At 49.6% G+C, this 17799-nt stretch overlaps 2 protein-coding genes across 8 annotated transcripts in view; one reads left to right on the top strand and one right to left on the bottom strand.

Moving 5' to 3' along the window:
• SCLY (selenocysteine lyase) overlaps positions 1-17633 on the bottom strand; it is a 29105-nt gene extending 11472 nt beyond the window's left edge. The window contains exons 1-7 of one of the 7 annotated variants that reach the window (XM_024752814.1): positions 17508-17633; positions 15011-15145; positions 14575-14690; positions 8567-8667; positions 4015-4195; positions 653-780; positions 309-512 (exon numbers count right to left, since the gene is read on the bottom strand). In XM_024752814.1, coding sequence (XP_024608582.1) covers positions 309-512; positions 653-780; positions 4015-4195; positions 8567-8667; positions 14575-14690; positions 15011-15072 — 792 coding nt within the window. In that variant the 5' untranslated portion in view covers positions 15073-15145; positions 17508-17633. Of the gene's footprint in view, positions 1-308; positions 513-652; positions 781-4014; positions 4196-8566; positions 8668-14574; positions 14691-15010; positions 15146-17429 lie in introns of all 7 variants that reach the window. The other 6 variants (XM_024752815.1, XM_024752812.1, XM_024752816.1 and 3 more) reach the window with 6 other exon arrangements.
• On the top strand, positions 5434-7556 carry LOC112404717 (uncharacterized). The gene is made up of 2 exons (XM_024752819.1): positions 5434-6317; positions 7356-7556. Exons 1-2 carry the CDS (start codon positions 5561-5563, stop codon positions 7376-7378), a joined length of 780 nt encoding a protein of 259 aa, XP_024608587.1. The 5' UTR covers positions 5434-5560; the 3' UTR covers positions 7379-7556.
• Positions 17634-17799: the final 166 nt, after the last annotated feature.

Raw genomic sequence — 17799 nt, 5'->3', positions numbered from 1 at the left:
CCCCCTCCCACTCCCCCCTCCCCCGATGGCCTTACCTGGCCTCCCCTCCTGCCCCCTATGGGCTGCGCTGCCCAGTATTCCCGGTGGGCACTCAGCCCTCGGCATCCTAGCTCTGCCGGGCTCTCCTCTGAGCTGCTGAGGGCGGGGCCGCGGTCTGCCCATCACCATGACCCAGGGCCTCGCTGGGCATGCGCACCGGGTACACCGGTGACAGGGGATGAGCGGGGCCGTGGGCTCTGCTCGCAGGTGAGCCTCGCGGGCATCGAGGTGTCTCCCCGGCAGGAGGGCAGGAAGGCGGATGGACGCACCTTGTGGCCCACGACGGTCAGGAAGTCCACGCCCAGGTCCCGCACGTCCACGCGCCGCTTCCCCAAGGCCTGGGCGGCGTCCGTGTGCACGAGCACCCCCGGCAGCCCGCCCGCCGCCCGCTGCTGGTTCAGGGCTCGGACTCGCCGGCTGATCTCAGGCACTGGCTGGAGAGGGAGAAACACACGGCTGAGCGTGTTGATTTGCTGAAGACGGAATGAGAGAAACGAGGGGCTGTTAATGACGATGCACCAAAAGGTTCCCGGATGGAAGAAGAGGGGAAAGAAGAGGCGGGGCTGGGAAGCCGGGTCCGCGCTCCATCTTCCTAGGAGGTGCCGCGACTCACCATGATGACGCCTGTCTCGTTATTGGCCAGCATGATGGTCACGAGGCACGTGGCCGGGCGGACGGCCGCCAGGATGTCCTCAGCCTCCACCTGCCCATTCACCTTGGACACGGGGACAAAGGTGACCTCTGAGGAATAAGACACAAGCATGAGGTCAAACCCACAAAGTATCCTTTCTGGAACGTTTACTTAGACACAGTGAAAAAAGCAGTTTATCATAAAGGTTCAGAAAACTATGAAGAAGGAATATGAGCCCCTTTATCGCCCCGCCCACAGACAACTGGCTTGAAGGCTTCGTCAATGAGCTTCAGTTGGGGGGCTGTCTGGGGACACCCTGTTCCGCCTCTAAGGGACCCGCAAGCAGCTGAGACACCCTCAGTTCATGGGAGCATCTTGAGGTGCTAAGTACTTAACCTTCCCTCACTCAGCACTGACCCAGCCTTCGTTAAGCACCTACCGTGTGCCAGGCGCTGCTCCAGGCCCCTAGAATCCTACTACTGCAGATGGAAAATAACGAGACGTGACCAAATCGAGGTTTTGGGTTCAAAATGGTGAAGACAAACACACCCATTTTCCCCTCAAGGTCCCACGGAAACGAGAGAACGGATATATTTCTCAATAAGGGCGACCACCGGTGGACAAGGAATTTTGAGCAATGCCCAGAATACAGAAAGATGATGTCATTAGACTAACAGCATCAGGGAGAACCCACCCAGGACACTGATAGGCGAAAACTAACTCCACAGAAAGTAGGAATGGATCCAGAGGCCACCCACCTTCAGGGTGCACTTGTGGAGAGCAGGGTGGGGGCCGACTGCCGAGGCAGGCAGGGGACCAGGTTCCGACGGACGAGGACCCCTGCCTCATACCCAGCAAGTGGGTGGCAGCAGCGCTGGCCTCGACAGCAGGCGGGCTCCGGGGTGGGCGGGCAGCAAGAGAAGGGCGGAGCTGGTGCATCCACTACGGGACTCAAAGGGGAGCAAAGGAAAGGCAACTCCGGCCAGGACTTCTGTCTTTTTATTAAGTCTATGAGCACCTGCTCAACATCATCAGCCCTCAGGGAGACACAGATCAAAACCGCCATGAGCTCTCACTTCACACCCGCTAGGACGGCTGTTACGGAAAACACAGACACTAATACACGTTGGCGAGGACACATGGAGAAACTGGAGCCCCCAGGCACTGCTGGTGGGAATGGGAAACAGCGCAGCTACTGCGGGATACAGAGGTTAGGGTTAAACACCAAGATGCTGCAAAAGGTGAAACAGAGTTACCACGTGACACAGCAATTCCACTCCCGGGTATATACTTAAGAGAAACAAAAACATTCGTCCACACTAAGACTTCTACACAAATGCTCACAATAGCGTTATTCATAGCATCAAATGTCCATCAAGTGTTCATCAACTGACAAATGGATAAAATGTGAATAGTAGTCACCCATAAAAAGGAATGGAATACCGACACAGGCTACAGCACGGATGAACCCTGAAAACACGATGCTAAGTGAAAGAAGCCAATTACAAAAGACCACATATCATGTGACTCCATTCATATGAAAGTCCAGAATGGGGAAACCTCCTGAGACAGAATGTATTAGTGGTTGCCCAGGGTTGAGGGAAACAGAGTTACAGTTAACAGATGCGAGGTTCTTTTGAGGGTCAGGACGTGCTCTATAATCGACTGTGGTGATGGTTGCATGACTCTGTGAATTCACTAAAAACTACCGAATCGCACACTTCAAACGGGTGAAGAGTATCACACGTGAGTTCCATCTCCATAAAGCTGACATATACAGTAAAAAACAACAACAGCAACAGCTGGACAGCGTGGAGGTGGAGGGGTGTGAGACAGTTGAGGTCAAGTCCCCGTTTTATACCAGGGAGTCAACAAATAGATGCTTGAGTTAATAAACTAAGAAACGGAGATTATGTGTGTAAGTTATTAAGTATTAACGTGGAAGTAATTAAAGTGATAATGCCATAACCACGAGAAAACCTGAAGGCAGACTTGAGGGGCAGCTGCCTCTGAGGAGCCGGACTGGGGGTGGCGGGGAAGAGCCTCCACTTTACAGCAATGCTTGAAGCCCTTCTGTGATCTTTAGGTGCGTGTCTATTCTTTGTAAAAACTTGTACAATTTTAAACAAGAGGCAAAATGTAACAGCAACCAATAACAATGTATTAAGTTGCCCTTCCCTGTACCTGAGACACAGAAAAACAGGCACCAGGGATTAAAAGGAAGGACAGTTTAAACAAGAAAGTTGGACATGACTGTTTTTTAGTTAGAGTGGTGCATAAAGAGAAAAACCTTTCCAGTGGTCAAAGGGGAAAAGTGGTAACAAGGCTCACAGTCAAACCGAGCAGTTCTGGCACACTCCTTTATCGTTTTGTTTTGTCTTGGTTTGGTTTTCGCGGTACGCGGGCCTCTCACTGTCGCGGCCTCTCCCGTTGCGGAGCACAGGCTCCGGACGCGCAGGCTCAGCGGCCATGGCTCACGGGCCCAGCCGCTCCGCGGCATGTGGGATCTTCCCGGACCAGGGCACGAACCCGTGTCCCCTGCATCGGCAGGCGGACTCTCAACCACTGCGCCACCAGGGAAGCCCTCCTTTATCTTTAAGATAAGAACACTCTCGCCTGCCTCCCCTTCGGGTTTCCAGGCAGATTAGGTAAGAAGGCAAATGCTTCGTAGAAAACCAGTCTTATTCCAAGGAGAGGTCAACCCTGGCTGTCTTGGGAAAAATGTCTCTTACGTTTCCAAAAGCTAGTATCTATACCCTGTGTCTTGAGATGTCACATCACAGGACATGTGAAAGGACCAGAAGTAGCCAGGGCCACTGCCACTGCTGGGCAGAGGCTCCACGTGCCCCTCAGACTGCCTGGCCAGGTGCACCTCCCGGTGGGGCCCCAGCACCACCCCCCACCTCTGCTTCCCTCACCCCGGGAGGCCCTCACCTCCTCTCTGCTGAGCTAACAGGCTCCCAGCAAGGGTGCAGTTATTCTTGTTTTTACCACCAGAACTTGATGTCTACTGGATCCACTTTCTTTCTACCAGAGGAAGTGCAAGCCAAGATTCAATCATTAAAATCAAACAACGAAAAGCACGGGTTAGCATTTATAGGCATGCTATTAAGTATGCACGTATGTATCAGGTACAAGAGTCCGACGTCTCATGCGGTGATAAACGACCAGTTCCATGCACTGGTGATTGATTTCTCCCCCAGGGAAAATCTGGAAGGACAGGCCTCGTAACCTTCTGGAAGGAACCTTCGCCACTGGGCACAGCCAGGCAGCCCAAGCGCCAGAGAGTGAATGATTCACCGGGCCCCCCCGGGTCGCCGCACCTCAGCCAGCTGCCCACTCACCTGCCACTTGTTCTTCCACCAGGTGCTCCAGGGGCAGGCGGATGGAGTCGTGTTCCACGGTGCAGGTGACGATGTGAGGCAGGGACCCTTCCACTGGGCTGGGACGCTCGGCCGTGTCCCCCACTGCGGCATGGATTTTGTGGAAATGTTTCACCACAGAATGGATTACTAAATTATTTGACTGCAGAGACAGAGCAGAAAAATCATTTACGAAAACCATGCTAAGGGGAGACTCAGAGTAACATTCTCTCTCATTTGTAGTTTCCTTTGTAGCTAACATTTAAAAAGAAAACAACCAAACAGAAAAATGGTCTCAAAGAAAACCAGCTCCTGAGCTGCACCTTCTGAAAGGCCGAACTACAAAGATTTGGGGGTTTTCAACGTTCAGAAATATCAGAATTCGTTTCCGGTGGATTATGCAGGCTTTTTGTTAACCAACATTATGCATTTAAAAAATTTTCTAAATCTGTCAAAAAGAATATTTTGCCCAGGCACCCATCGCTGGTGGGAATGTGAGCTGGCACAACCTCTGTTGAGGGCCATCTGGCATATCTATCAAACAGGCCCTCTCACCCAGGAAGTCTAGTTCTTGGACTTGATCCTACAGCTACACTTGTGCAGAAGCAAAATGATGGATGTAAACGGTTACTGGTTAAGTGTGCAATGACGTAACAGCAAAACCTCAGGAAACCCTTCAACGTCTATCCATAAGGGGACTTGTTCAGTGGACACCAAGCAGATGTAAAAGCACAGAGGGAACGCCCTAAGGGCTGATGCCACAGATCTCAAAGGCACGTGTTAAATGAGAAAAGGTAGCGAACGTTATATGCAGCATCATACCATGTGTATAAAAAGGGCGAGAAACACACACATTTGCTTATACATCCCCCAAATCCCTGAAGAGGTAGAAAGGGAAGGAGAAAATATATAAATCTACACACTTAATCTGTTTTTAAGGCAAAGGCTATCTCTGCAGGACTCGACAGAAACTAACAATACTGGTCTCCTGTAGGGAGAGGAAGTGGATAACTGAGGGGATGGGTGGGAGATTTTTGTTCTTAAGGACCTTTTCTCTTACTGCTAAATACAACATACACACAGAAAAGTGTATAAAACAGAAATGTAAGTTTCATGAGGAAGTATGACAGTGAAGGCCCGAGTAACCGTGACCTGGGTCAAGACGAAAACAGGACCCACACCAGGGAACACCTCACACCCGCCCTCAATCACTGCCCCACCCCCATGCCAGCTAACCTCCACCCTGATTTGCATGGTAATCATTTCCTTGCTTTTCTTTATGCTTTTCCTTCCTAGGTAAGGATCCCTAAGTGATTTTGCTAATTTTGCCTCTTTTTGACCTTCAAATGAATGGAATTGAACTGAATTAATTTTTTTCTCAACTGAAGATCCAACCTGTTCGTGTGTCTGAAGGCGTCGCCCAGCGGGAAGGCGGTGGCTGCTGTTTGTCGGGTGCTGAGGAACCCACACACGGTCAGCGGGTGCTCAGAGGACTTGAAAGGCACTGAGAGTCCAACAGGTGGCCCTGATGGAGGACCAGGCGGCCGACGGCAGGGCTCACCCAGGTCTGAGACGCAGCAAACCAGATGAAAGGGAGGAGACGGCCAGGATGGAAGGCTGGATGTGTCCCTCTGAAGGTGGATGGCCCTTTAAAGCCCCAGGTCACCCCCTTGCAGAAAACACAGCGACTCCTGGTCCGGAAATGAGGGCCTTCGGGGGCCGCACACCTCAGGTCAAAGCTGAGCCAACCCACCGTGAACGCGACGAAGGTGCCTGGGCCCCTCCCATGTGCCGCCTCCACCTGCAGGTACCAAAGGGCACAGGACTCCACACTGAGCACCCAGGTGGCACTGGGAGCACAGCAGCCTCTGTCGGAACCGGTCAGTCACAACTAAAAACGTACCACGTGCCCCCAGGCCACCAGGCTCCTCAGCACCTGGCCCCAGGCAAGACCAGGACGGCCCACAGGGCAGCAGCGGCGGCCCCTTGCGGGGCACCAGGAGTCTGGTCCTGGGGGGTGGGCGGTGCCCAGGGGCCTGGCGGCAGCTCCCCTCCCCTCTGGTCAGCTTGGCTCGGCCCGGGCCCGGCTCAGCATAGCCTCTGGCTGACGCCCGCCGCTCCACACTCACGATCCCTCCGCGCTGCTGCAGCGGACTGTGTGGTACCCTTCCACCCGGGACTGCATCGGAGGTGTGAATATCGGTCCATGCTCTTTGCAGGGACATCTGCGTTGTCGCCAGTCTCTCCTGCCTGCCCCCGCTGCCCACGTGCCCCCTTCTTCTATGGTACGTACCTGAGAGGAGCTGCTGGCTGATGGGGTGGCATGGCCTCGACTTCACGAGGTGATGCCAACCCACCTTCCAGAACGGTTTCCAGCCTACACTCCTGTCAGCACCGTGCGTGCTCACTGCTGTGCATCCTTTGTCAATACTTCTTGTCGTTGGACTTCTTAATTGTTACCATCCTGATGGGTGGGCAGAGGCAACCCATGTTGTTGCTTACCCTTGTATTCTGATCACTTAATGAGGCTGAGTACCTTCTCCCACGTAGAAACCACATGGGTTTCTCTGTGAAGTGCATATTCACTTTTCTCGCCCATTTTTCTACCATCTTCGCCCACTGTCAGGCTGGTCTTCTGATTTCCTTCAGGGTTCTCTGATGAACTACAAATTGTTTAGTGGTGGTGGTGGTGGTAGAATTTATTGACCTTTTCTTTTATGATTAAAGTTTTCTGTATTTTATCTAAGAAATCCATCTCTTCAACATCACAAAGGCCAGGCCTTGTCACGTGACAAGGACCCATCCAGGTATGGCCCTGTTTCGGGCCTCGTGTCTCTCCTGCCCTAAGACCGGCTGCCTTAATTAGTAGAACAATTCACGGTGTTCTTAATCTTGAAGAAGATTTGGCTATTCTTGGCATTGTGTATTTCCATATAAATTAGTTTGCGAGATTCCCTCAGAAAAGAGTCAGAATTTTGACTGAAGTTGCTTTGAATCTACAGATCAATCTGGAAAGAGCTGACATATTTATCATACTGAGTCTTCCTGTCTGTGAACATGGTATATGCTGCATTTGTTTAGAACTTCTTTGAAGGCTCTCAGTAATGTTTCTATTCCTTTCCCAACGTGTGTGTGCGGGTGTCTTACAAAAGCTTTTTTACTAGATTTATTTCCTAAGTATTTGATATTTTTTGGTGCTCTGGTAAATACCTGTTTGTTGCTGGTACATAAAAATACAATTGATTTTTTTATCTAATAACTTTGCTGAATTTACTTACTAACTCTAATAATCTAGCTGCAGATTCTCTTGGTTTTTTATGTAGACAGTCACATCACCTGTGGATGACCTTCTTCTCCAATAAGAAAATGAGATGGTGAGAATTACTAACTGAGTAGAGACCTTGACATCATCACGCTGTCACTGAGTATCTTCTATCAATTTAAAAAGAAGTACCTTTGAAATCGGGTCAAACCTCAAACTCTTTTTTTTTTTTTTTTTAATTGAAGTAGAGTTGATTTGCAATGTTGTGTTAGTTTCAGGTGTACAGCAAAGTGATTCCATTATATATATGTTCTTTTTCAGATTCTCTTCCATTACACATTATTACCAGATACTGAACATAGTTCCCTGTGCTGTAGAGTAGGTCCTTGTTGGTTGTCTATTTTATATAAGTAGTGTGTACCTGTTAATCCCAAACTCCTAATTTATCTCTCCCCCGTTTCCCCTTTGATAACCCTTAGTTTGTTTGCTGTGTCTGTGAGTCTATTTGTTTTGTAAATAAGTTCATTTATATCATTTTTTTAAGGTTCCACATATAAGTGATATCACATTGTATTTGTCTTTCTGACTTACTTCAGTCAGTATGACAGTCTCCAGGTCCATCCATGTTGCTGCAAATGGCATCATTTCATTCTTTGTTTATGGCTGAGTAGTATGCCATTGTGTATATATATTTACACCACATCTTGATCCATTCATCTGTCCATGGACATTCAGGTTGTTCCCATGTCTTGGTTATTGTAAATAGTGCTGCTATCAACACTGGGGTGCATGTATCTTTTCGAATTAGAGTTTTTGTCTTTTCCAGATGTATGCCCAGGAGTGGGATTGCTGGGTCATACTCGGACCGGGGCACGAACCCGTGTCCCCTGCATCGGCAGGCGGACTCTCAACCACTGCGCCACCAGGGAAGCCCCTGTAGATGTTTTGATGATGGCCATTCTGACCGGAAACCTCACACTCTTAACAAGGTAAGCAACTTAGTGGGATTCAAAGGAATGATTACAGGCCAAAATGAAGGGGAAACTCTCTTTATTGAAATAGCGATGCAAAGCAAATTAATTTATACGTTATGTAACAAATATCCTATCAGCCCCCTGGAATTCACTTATAGGATAAATGTTGGCTAATTATATCAAGGACAAAGCATTACTCTTTCTTTAAAAAACAATAATACCAAGAGGCAGCCACCTTCTACTTTTAAAAAAAAATAACTTACAGCTAAAAGAACATGAGACTGTTGAGACTGTTTACCTCTGTGCCCCCGGAAGTGAAGATCATATCCTGAGGCCTCCCACCTATCATCTTGGCAAGGTTTTCCCGAGCTGCGTTGATAATCTCCTTGGCCTTCCTACCTTGAGGGACCAAAGTGGAAATTCATTAACTTTGCTTCACCAAGTCCAATCAACACATGTTTAAAAGAACAACCAGACATGAAGGAGTGAGAGATCTGAGTGGGCAGTTCTAAGACAAAACGCGCTCCACTAACGTGAGCTACGACCAGAAATCACTCGGCGAAGGGGCAGCTGTAAGATGTCAGCAAATCAGGGAAAACTACTGAGATTTCAGTAACTTAGTAAGAGCCAGAGACAAATATGGGAGGATGCCTGGGAACCCTAAAGTTCCCTGAGACATGGTTTTCTTCTTACCGGATGCTACGGAAGAGGGGAAGCTGTGGCCATCTGCCTTGCTTCCCATCTGTCAAGACAGGAGAATGAAAGGATGGGATAATTTGCTTAAGATCACGCTGCAAAACAACAAAAATAAGCAAAAATAGAACTTGTGACTCCTCGACACAAAGCCCAATGCCATATGTCATACTGCCAGTCCCCTAGGTAATGAGAAAGGTCACCGCCTCAGGGACACGTTTGCTTTCAAACAGCTGCTAGGAGCCCAGCTACTCCCAGTTTCACTGGAGAGCAGGAAAACAGGAACCAAACTTCATGCGGCAGAGAAAGAAATGCTCTGGGATGGGAATTCTGAAAATTTTGATGGCCATTTTGAGTCTGTAGACCAGTAGACTCCAAACATTTTTGACTATTCAGTTCTATTTATAAAAAAACTTTTTTGAGCAGGTACCACTAAAATAAACAAATAAATAATAAAACATACGTAAAAATAGAAATGTAAAAAGATGTGGTAAAAATAAATATACAAAGTAATCCACACGCTCCTTAAGACTATTGCGTAGGTTCTAATTACAAGCAATGAAGGTCTGGGGTGTCTAGGAAACCCAGTCCTTTCAACCAGTGATACTTTAAAAGACTGCAGTAAATGTCAATCAGTTTGGGCAGGACCCTGGCCTGGTCCACTGTTAGCTCCTCCTGAGTGCCGCTCAAAGCCCGTCCACCAGCTCACGGCCCACTCTTCTTCCAGGATTCTGCTGAGAAGCCCCCTCTGAGGGGATGCTGGGCTGATCCCACAGCAGCAGGTCCCCTGCCCATGCCCCACTGCCCTTCCCAAGACAATCGGGTGGCCCATGTGGCATGTAGCCCCCAGAGCCTGTTTCGATGCGCCTGTAGACCTTCATATAAGCATTTCACAGGGTTTTCTTTTTCCTTTTCAAAAATGGGTTTCATAATCTACAAACTGGTTTGTAAAAACTTCCCTTTCCACTTATTGACAAGTCTTGGAGACCCTTCTACACAAGGATTCGGGGGGCTACCTCACCACTGTGATGTACCTATTGGAACAGTTAAAATGAAGAGACTGGCCAGTCCAAGTGCTCAGGAGGATGTGGAGAAAACGAAACTCTCAATCACATCAGTGGAAACAAACTGGTACAAGCACTTTGGAGATAGCACAGCAGTTCCTTACTAAGTCAAACTTACACCTCCCATCTGACCCTGCCGTTCTGCTCCTAGGTGTTTAGTGTAAACAGTGTTTACCCAAGAAAAAAGAAGGTGATGTCCACAACTTGTACATCAACGCACGCCCAAAATGCCAACCCAGACCTTGTTCTGGACGCCACTCACCCTACCTGGATGTCCAACAGGCATCTGAAACTACACACATTCAAAGCTGGATGTCCGGGGGCTTCCCTGGTGGTGCAGTGGTTAAGAATCTGCCTGCCAAGGCAGGGGACACGGGTTCAAGCCCTGGTCCGGGAAGATCCCACACGCCGCTGAGCAACTAAGCCCGTGCGCCACAACTACTGAGCCCACGTGCCACAACTACTGAGCCCACGTGCCACAACTACTGAAGCGTGCACGCCTAGAGCCCGTGCTCTGCAACAAGAGAAGCCACCGCGATGAGAAGCCCGCGCACCGCAACGAAGAGTAGCCCCCGCTCGCCACAACTAGAGAAAGCCCGTGCGCAGCAATGAAGACCCAATGCAGCCAAAAATAAATAAATAATAAATTTAAAAACAAAAACAAACAAACAAAGCTGAATGCCTGCCTCCCTCCCCTCAAACTGGCTCCTTTCTCAAAGGCTCCCAGCCTTTCCTTTCTCAGTAAGTAAATGGCATCTCAGTCCTTCCAGGGGACCAGGGTGAAAGCCCGTCTTTCTCCTACCCCATCACCCAACCCATTATCAAATCCTGTAGGATGTGCCGTCAAAAATATCCAGAATCCAACCCCACCTCCCCCTGTCCCAGCCACCAGCTGAGTCAAGGCCACTGCTGGGATATTCCCCTGGCATGACCCCAACTCCACGGACCCCACTGTGGTCCATTCTCCACAAAGTGGCCAAAGTAATGCCTTGAAAACCCAACAATTCTTTGTGCTCTGTGCTTTTCCCTCACCGGGAACAATGCTCGGCACACAGTAGGTACTCAACCAATATTGGTTAAATCACCTGTGTTCAAAGTGTGGTGTGGGGAACTCTGGGGGTCCACAAAGTCAAAACTATTTTCATAATAATACTGAGACATCATTTGCCTTTTTTACACCCATTTTCTCACAGGTATATAAGGAAGCCCTCCAGAGGCTACGTGATGTGAATATTGCAATGGACTGGATACAGAGCCAGGTATGGGACCCAAACGTCTTCTATTTATCCAGACCTTGAAGATTTTTAAACATGTACAACAGTGCCATTCTTCTCACTAAATTTGTTCTGCTTTGGAAAAGATAGTTTCTTTTTCATAAAAAAAAAGTTAACATGTAATGAATTTATTATTGTTACCTTTAATGAATAGATATGTAACTATTTAAAGTGTTTTAGTGTTAAGTTCTGATATGGCAAATATCTACAGACAAAGCATGCATAAGCAGAGGCTCTCTGGGGTCCTTAATACGTTTCCAGAGTGTGGGGTCCCGTGAGTGACCTCAGTTATGTCACCCCTCTGCTCAGGGCCTCCAGACGCACTCCACCCCAGGCCCAAGAGAGCCAGCCCTCACCTCACAGTGGCCTCCACAGCCCAGCGTGGCACTGCCCCCAAACCCCTGGGACCCCCGAACCCCCTGCTGTCACCCACAGCCCTCTGCCTGCAGTGCCTCCCCAGGTGTCCCCTCCTCATGTCTGCAAACGTATGTCATCCGAGAGTAGGGTCATCCTCCGTGAAGTGGGGCCCCTCCCCCAGAACTGTGTGCCCTTCATCGGCTTCACTGCTCCCCACAGGGCCTTGTCTACCTCACACACCTGCATCTGTAACTGCCCTGCCTGCCGCCCCTCACAAGAGCAGGACCTTTGCCTGTTGGCTGTCCCACCCACCAGGCACAGAGTAAGCGCCCTCCAGGCAAGCTGAGTGGACGGCTCATGGGGGAGGACCGGAGCCCTTGAAGGTGAGCCCCAGACACCTGGGGAAAAGGCCCTAGGGAATCCCTGACAGCAGCAGGAGGGGTGATGGTGGGAAAACCCCAGAACCCAGGGCTAGGAGAGCTGGGTTCCATCTGGGGACCAGCCCGAGATGCTGCAGGCCGCTGGCCCACTCTGAGAGCGGACGCCCTCAGCTGTGAACCTGAGCCCCGATCCCCACCCACCATGCAGGTTCTCACTAATAAGAAAAGTGGGTGCGTGTGAGAGCACCGTCAACCTAACTCACTGTACACACAGTGACACCCTCCCCGCATTTCCACAGCCAGAGGCACCCACCAGCGCTGGGGGGTGAGCCAGGGAACGTCATAGCACGGCGTGTGTACTGCCGTGTCAGCTAAGAAAGAGTTCTGAAGAGACAAAAGCTTGGCTTTAGTAAAGTTTTCTTCTCATTACACTAGGCATGCTGATTGTAGAGGAATTAAATACCATGATACAAAAAGAAAATACTCAAAACCTCCTGCCATGCCGCTACTCCAAGATAACTGCGGTGGGAGCATCTGGTGCGCGTCCCATCTGTGTTGGGGCCGCCCTTGCTGCCACTCTCCCTCCCTACCACGGAGGCATTTTCAGCTGGAACACATCTTAATTAAGGCCACATTTAAATGAAGAAAGTCTTAGATGAGTTAAGAATTTAGAGCCCATTTCCCAACTTCCACTGCAACCGAAATGCCAACGCGTGGCCATGGGACCAACCTCTGGCAATGGGTTATAGGCCAGAGTGGTACTTGCAACTTCCAGAAGGGTCTCTGGAGGACTCAGGCAGCCCTTTCTCCTCCTCTTTCTCTCTGTCCCACAGGCTGGACTGCTTACATGATGGCTTGAACTGCGGGAGCCATCTTGACCCCAAGGGGCAGGTGCATGTTAAAGATGGAAGAAGTTCTAAGATAGAAGGAGCTGCATCTCTGGTAGTGGCTGAGCAGCCACATGGGCCCTGGACCGTGAGAGAAATAAATTTCAAGCTGTTTAATCTACAGTTATTTGGGAGTTTCTCACAGCAAAACTATACATCTGCCATACTTGCTCTATATAATTTTTTCTTGGGTGGTGGGCAGGGGAATCAATCACACTGCACATTTATAACGTGCATTTTCCACTTGGGCCAAATACTGCAACTCTCCTCCTAGGTCGTCAATACAGTCCACACCATTGCTTTAAGGGTGACCAGAACTCACGCCAGGGCCTCTGCCCACTTATGTGATCCATCCGTGACTGATGGACACTGAGGCTATAAGCGAGGTAGTAAAAAACATCTCGGGTTTCTAAACTCTGCCCATACCGCCTTAATATTGGCCTTAAAACAGATTACCCTCCAAGGGATTATTATCATTATTAAATCATAATATTGTGAAAATAATTAAACCATTCTATCATACAGGTGATTTTTTCTTTCTTTCCTTTTTTTTTTTTTCTTTTCCATTTCTACCTGAGTGTCAACAGAGAATTACTGCAATGCATTTTTAGTTATGGTTCTTAATTTGTGGAAACAAAGGCTGTCAAGGCAACATGCAATCCACAGACAGACAGGCTTCATCAGGTCTAGAAGGGTTATTTCTCCCTGAGGGTTATTCCTAAATTTCTTCATGATAAATGCTTTTTATTAGCACTTGACTGTTCTCTGGATTCTCCAGTTTTATGCGTCAGAAACTTCAGTTTCACTAGAGGAAAGATTAGCTACAAGGCAACGTCCAGAAGATTAGCCAGAATACATGTATAAGATAAACCAACAACAAAGTTAATGAATGACTAGTATCTGATTTTGCAAAAGCTTTTAGTTATCAAGCTGTGAAGCTTTGAATAAGCAAACCGACATGAAAACCCACAAAAGTCTATAAATTTGTACACAGGCATTGCTAAATCCTAGGGCGTGGCAGTAGTCTCAAAGTTATTTTAGTTCATCAGTGATCCACAGTTAAGATAGTTTATCTTCATTATCCCTGATAAAGCATTAAATAAGAAGACACAGCTTCAGCTCACTGTCTGAAAGACACAACGTGACTCTGCCACGTAACTCCTGATTTGAAGCAAATTCTTTTCCAAGACCTCCAGTTTAATGCTCTACATTAAAACAAGAATAAACGAGAAACATATAAGAATATTTATAATTGAAGAATTTGACAGTAATTTTTATTTTTAAAAAAAGACCAGGATTCTATGTGATCCTGATGTTGTAAAAGATCTATTTTGCAAATTTTGTAACAGTGGACTGAGACAGATACGTGACAGGGTTTTAATAGGTACTGTCACTACAAACAATTCTTAATAAGACAGCTTTTTCATCTGGGAAAGGAAGACAGGAGAGTATGTTAAAGATGAAAGATTATGGTATCAACAAGGCTCAAATTTGGACTTCTCAGGAAAAAACTACCCAAAATTACAGCTAAAGATTTGCAGTTAACAGAAAATCTATTCAAAATCGAGTCATCCCATGTGGGATTCTCTAATTTCTCTAAGAGTACCTCTGCCCCCCACGTCTCTGATCTGTGTGTGTCTTCTAGAATTACCTGCCGGGTAAGGGCTGCTGGGATTTCCCCAGGCTTCCTGCATGGCTTCAGTCATGGCCTGGATGACTTCTGGCTCCAGGGGGGTGGTTGCATTATAGTCCATATACACTTTCCTGCTGGAGAGAAAATAAAGACGTGCCTATTAGGGAAAAGAAGGTGAAATCTGGAAGCACAGCTGCACCCTGTCTATCGTAGCAACAGGAGCAAATAATTCAAGGTTGGGGTGCTTCTCTGCATTTACATGTGCCAGATTCTACAAGCTCAGAAATTTCCACATCTTCATTACTTATGGAAAATGTATACATGTTTTCCAACCATCTATCAATAGTATTTGCTAGTTTCCTTTATCACTGTTAGGAAATTGTCCCTTTGGACTTTCAAAACTTTTTTCCACCGCTTGGTAGGAGGGGTGGTCCGCTGGGCCTGGGCTACCTACCTGACTCCGACCTTCCTCCTGAGGGAAGCAGGGGAACCTTGCAGTCCCAGGGAGCCGCACATTCCTCAGGGCTTTTTCCCTGGTTTTTCAACTTCACCACTTCACCAGTAGTTTTCCTTTATTTCCCTGCAGTGCCTGCGATGGCGTGAGGCTCGGGTGATCTAGGCGCCCACTGCTCCCCCCCCCCCCCCCCCCCCGCTTCCCTGGGCTGCAGTCTCCTCTGTGGGGTGGGGGGGCCTGTGCAGGCTTGCTTCTCCTCCCTTTGCACTTTCCGTTTTCTTTGCCTAGAATGACCACACTGACACCCCCACCTTACTTTTTAGGTCTTTGCTCCAACTTGACCTTCTTGTGAGGCAAACTGGGCTCTAAATAAAATTGCAGCCACCCATGCCCTCCTCCCCAGGGCTGTGCCCCCTGGCACCCCGTTTCTCCAAGGCACCCCATCATCTAACACACTAGACTTGCTCCTTGTTTATTCTCTGTCTCAACAGAAAGTAACAGAACAGCAGCTCCACAAGCTCCCGTTTTCCTCCCAGCTCTGTCGCCAACACTGAGGACAACGGCTGGCGCAGAGTAGGGGCTTGACTTATAAGGTGACAAATGTCACAGAAAGTGCACAGCCCCTGAAAGATCCCTAAGTGAAACTTATCCGTATATCTTTTTACCAGTAACAAAAACTTTCAGAAACTTTCAGGAATATGTCATGGTAGGCAATCCTGCCAGATACCATTAATTATTTTACCTGACTTTAAAATCAGCAATAGCATTTAAACCAATCCACATGAAAATTCAAACACAATTACCAATGGCGGCTGTTAAAACACAGGTTCTTTAACCCACGGAGTGTTTTTTTTTTGGCCGCGCCTTGCAGCATGTGGGATCTTAGTTCCCCGACCAGGGATCAAACCCATGGCCACTGCAATGGCAGTGAGGACTCTTAACCACTGGACCACCAGGGAAGTCCCCCCCATGGAGTGTTTTAATGCAGCATCTTGTCTCTAAGATGCCCAAGCACAAGGCTTTGGGGCTTGGGAAGTCTGAGCAGCCATCCTTGGCCACCCGGGTATTAGGAATCCCTGGAACCTGTTGAGTCTTAAATCTGCATGTGCCCCTAACTCTGCTCTCACTTCCAATGATAAGTATTCCACAATTACTCAAACTACTAGTGACCACAGCTCTTCAATCTCCTGCTTGGCTGAGTTAATTCAAAGCTTGAATTTCAGAACACTTCAGAGATTTCTCTGCCCCATTATTTGTTACTTCTTTAAAGTGCTATCAATATTGCACGGGAAAGCTAAACTTTATTAGGTTCATAACCAAAAAGAAAAAGGCATCACGAATCTCTTCTCCACTCGGTACATTTTCCCAGCTCCCTTTTCTCAGTTCCAAGCAAATGAGACCTAATGAAAGACATGGCAGATTTAGGGCTGGACCCACATTTTAAAGACACACACCCGTTCCTCATACTCAGGTAGAGAGGATTACCCCTCCTACCCAGAAAGTATTTAACAAAGTCCTGGATTGAGGGTGAAGACTCACAAACAAACAAAGATGCATTTCCCCCGCCCAGGGGAAGGTCCCAGCAGGCTGGAACAGCTCTGTGGGCTGCAGTGCCCCCCTGTCTTCACCCCCACTCTGCCAGGTGCTCAGGCCAGCAGCCTCGGGGCATCCTTCTTAACCCTACCTCTCCCCTACTCGGAGGACGCTTCAGCAACCGCCGGGTTTATTCTCAGTACAAACCCTTCTCCCGCCACCCCTGCCACCACTGCCGTCCACACCGCCTCTCCCTCCTCGATTGTGACAAAAGATTCCCAACTGGCTTCCCTGCTTCCTGCAACCCCTACTCCCTACAAAGCAGCCAGAAGGATTCCTTTAAAATGTAAAGTAGTAATTTGTAATATAATTAAATGACGTCACTCCCCTCTCAAACCTCCAGGACACCCCAAGTCCTTCCTGGGCTCTGCGGCTCTGCTCGCGGACAGCTGCCCCAAGCCCCTCCGCTCCGCAGTCCTCGCTGCCCTGGACCCCAAGGGCTCGTTCCTGCCCTCGGGGCCTTTGCTGCGGTTTCCTCTTCCCCGCGCGCTCGCTCCCAGAACTTGTGCGGCTCACACCTGGATGTCACTCAGGTTTTAGCCCAAGCGTCACCTCCCCGGAGCCCTTCGCAGGCCACGCCTCGCATCCGCTCGTCCTCCCAGCGCTCATCCTCCCAGCGCTCATCCCTGCTTTAGGCCTCCCGCGCGGACAGCCGGGCGGCGCTGCGTCCCCGCGCGGACCCTCATGCCCGCGAGAGACCGGCCTGCTGGCGGCCCCTCTCCTGGAAGGACCCCTCCCCTGGAAGGACCCCTCCCCTGGAAAGTGACCACCAGCTGGCCGCCCCCTCCCTCGGGGAGTGACCACCGACCGGCCGCGACCCTCAGACCTCGCCACGCGGCGCCTGGAGGGCTTCCTGGAGGGAGGGCGCCGACGGCTTCCCCTGCCTTCCGCTCAAGGAGCGCACCTCTCCGGCGGGCTCTTCTCTGCTCGGCTACCAGGCTGATTCGCCGCTCGCCCCCGCGCGTCCCTGCTCCGCGGCCCTGCCGCCTCCATCCCAACCCGTCCCAGCCCGGCCGCCCAGGGCGCAGCCCCAACCGGCAGAGCATGTCACTGTCAGGAGCGCCACCGGGAGGAGGCGGGGCCGCGAGGGCCGGGGCGAGTCCGGATTGGCTGAGGTGCGCACTCCCAGCCAATCCTCGCGCTTCAGTGGCTCTCCGCTGGGAGGCGGGGCCACGGCTGCGCGCCCTCAGGTGACG

The sequence above is a fragment of the Neophocaena asiaeorientalis genome, unplaced genomic scaffold, assembly GCF_003031525.2.
Source record: "Neophocaena asiaeorientalis asiaeorientalis breed wild unplaced genomic scaffold, Neophocaena_asiaeorientalis_V1.1 scaffold294, whole genome shotgun sequence".
Taxonomy (NCBI): Eukaryota; Metazoa; Chordata; class Mammalia; order Artiodactyla; family Phocoenidae; genus Neophocaena; species Neophocaena asiaeorientalis.
This window is presented reverse-complemented; position numbering and strand designations above follow the sequence as displayed.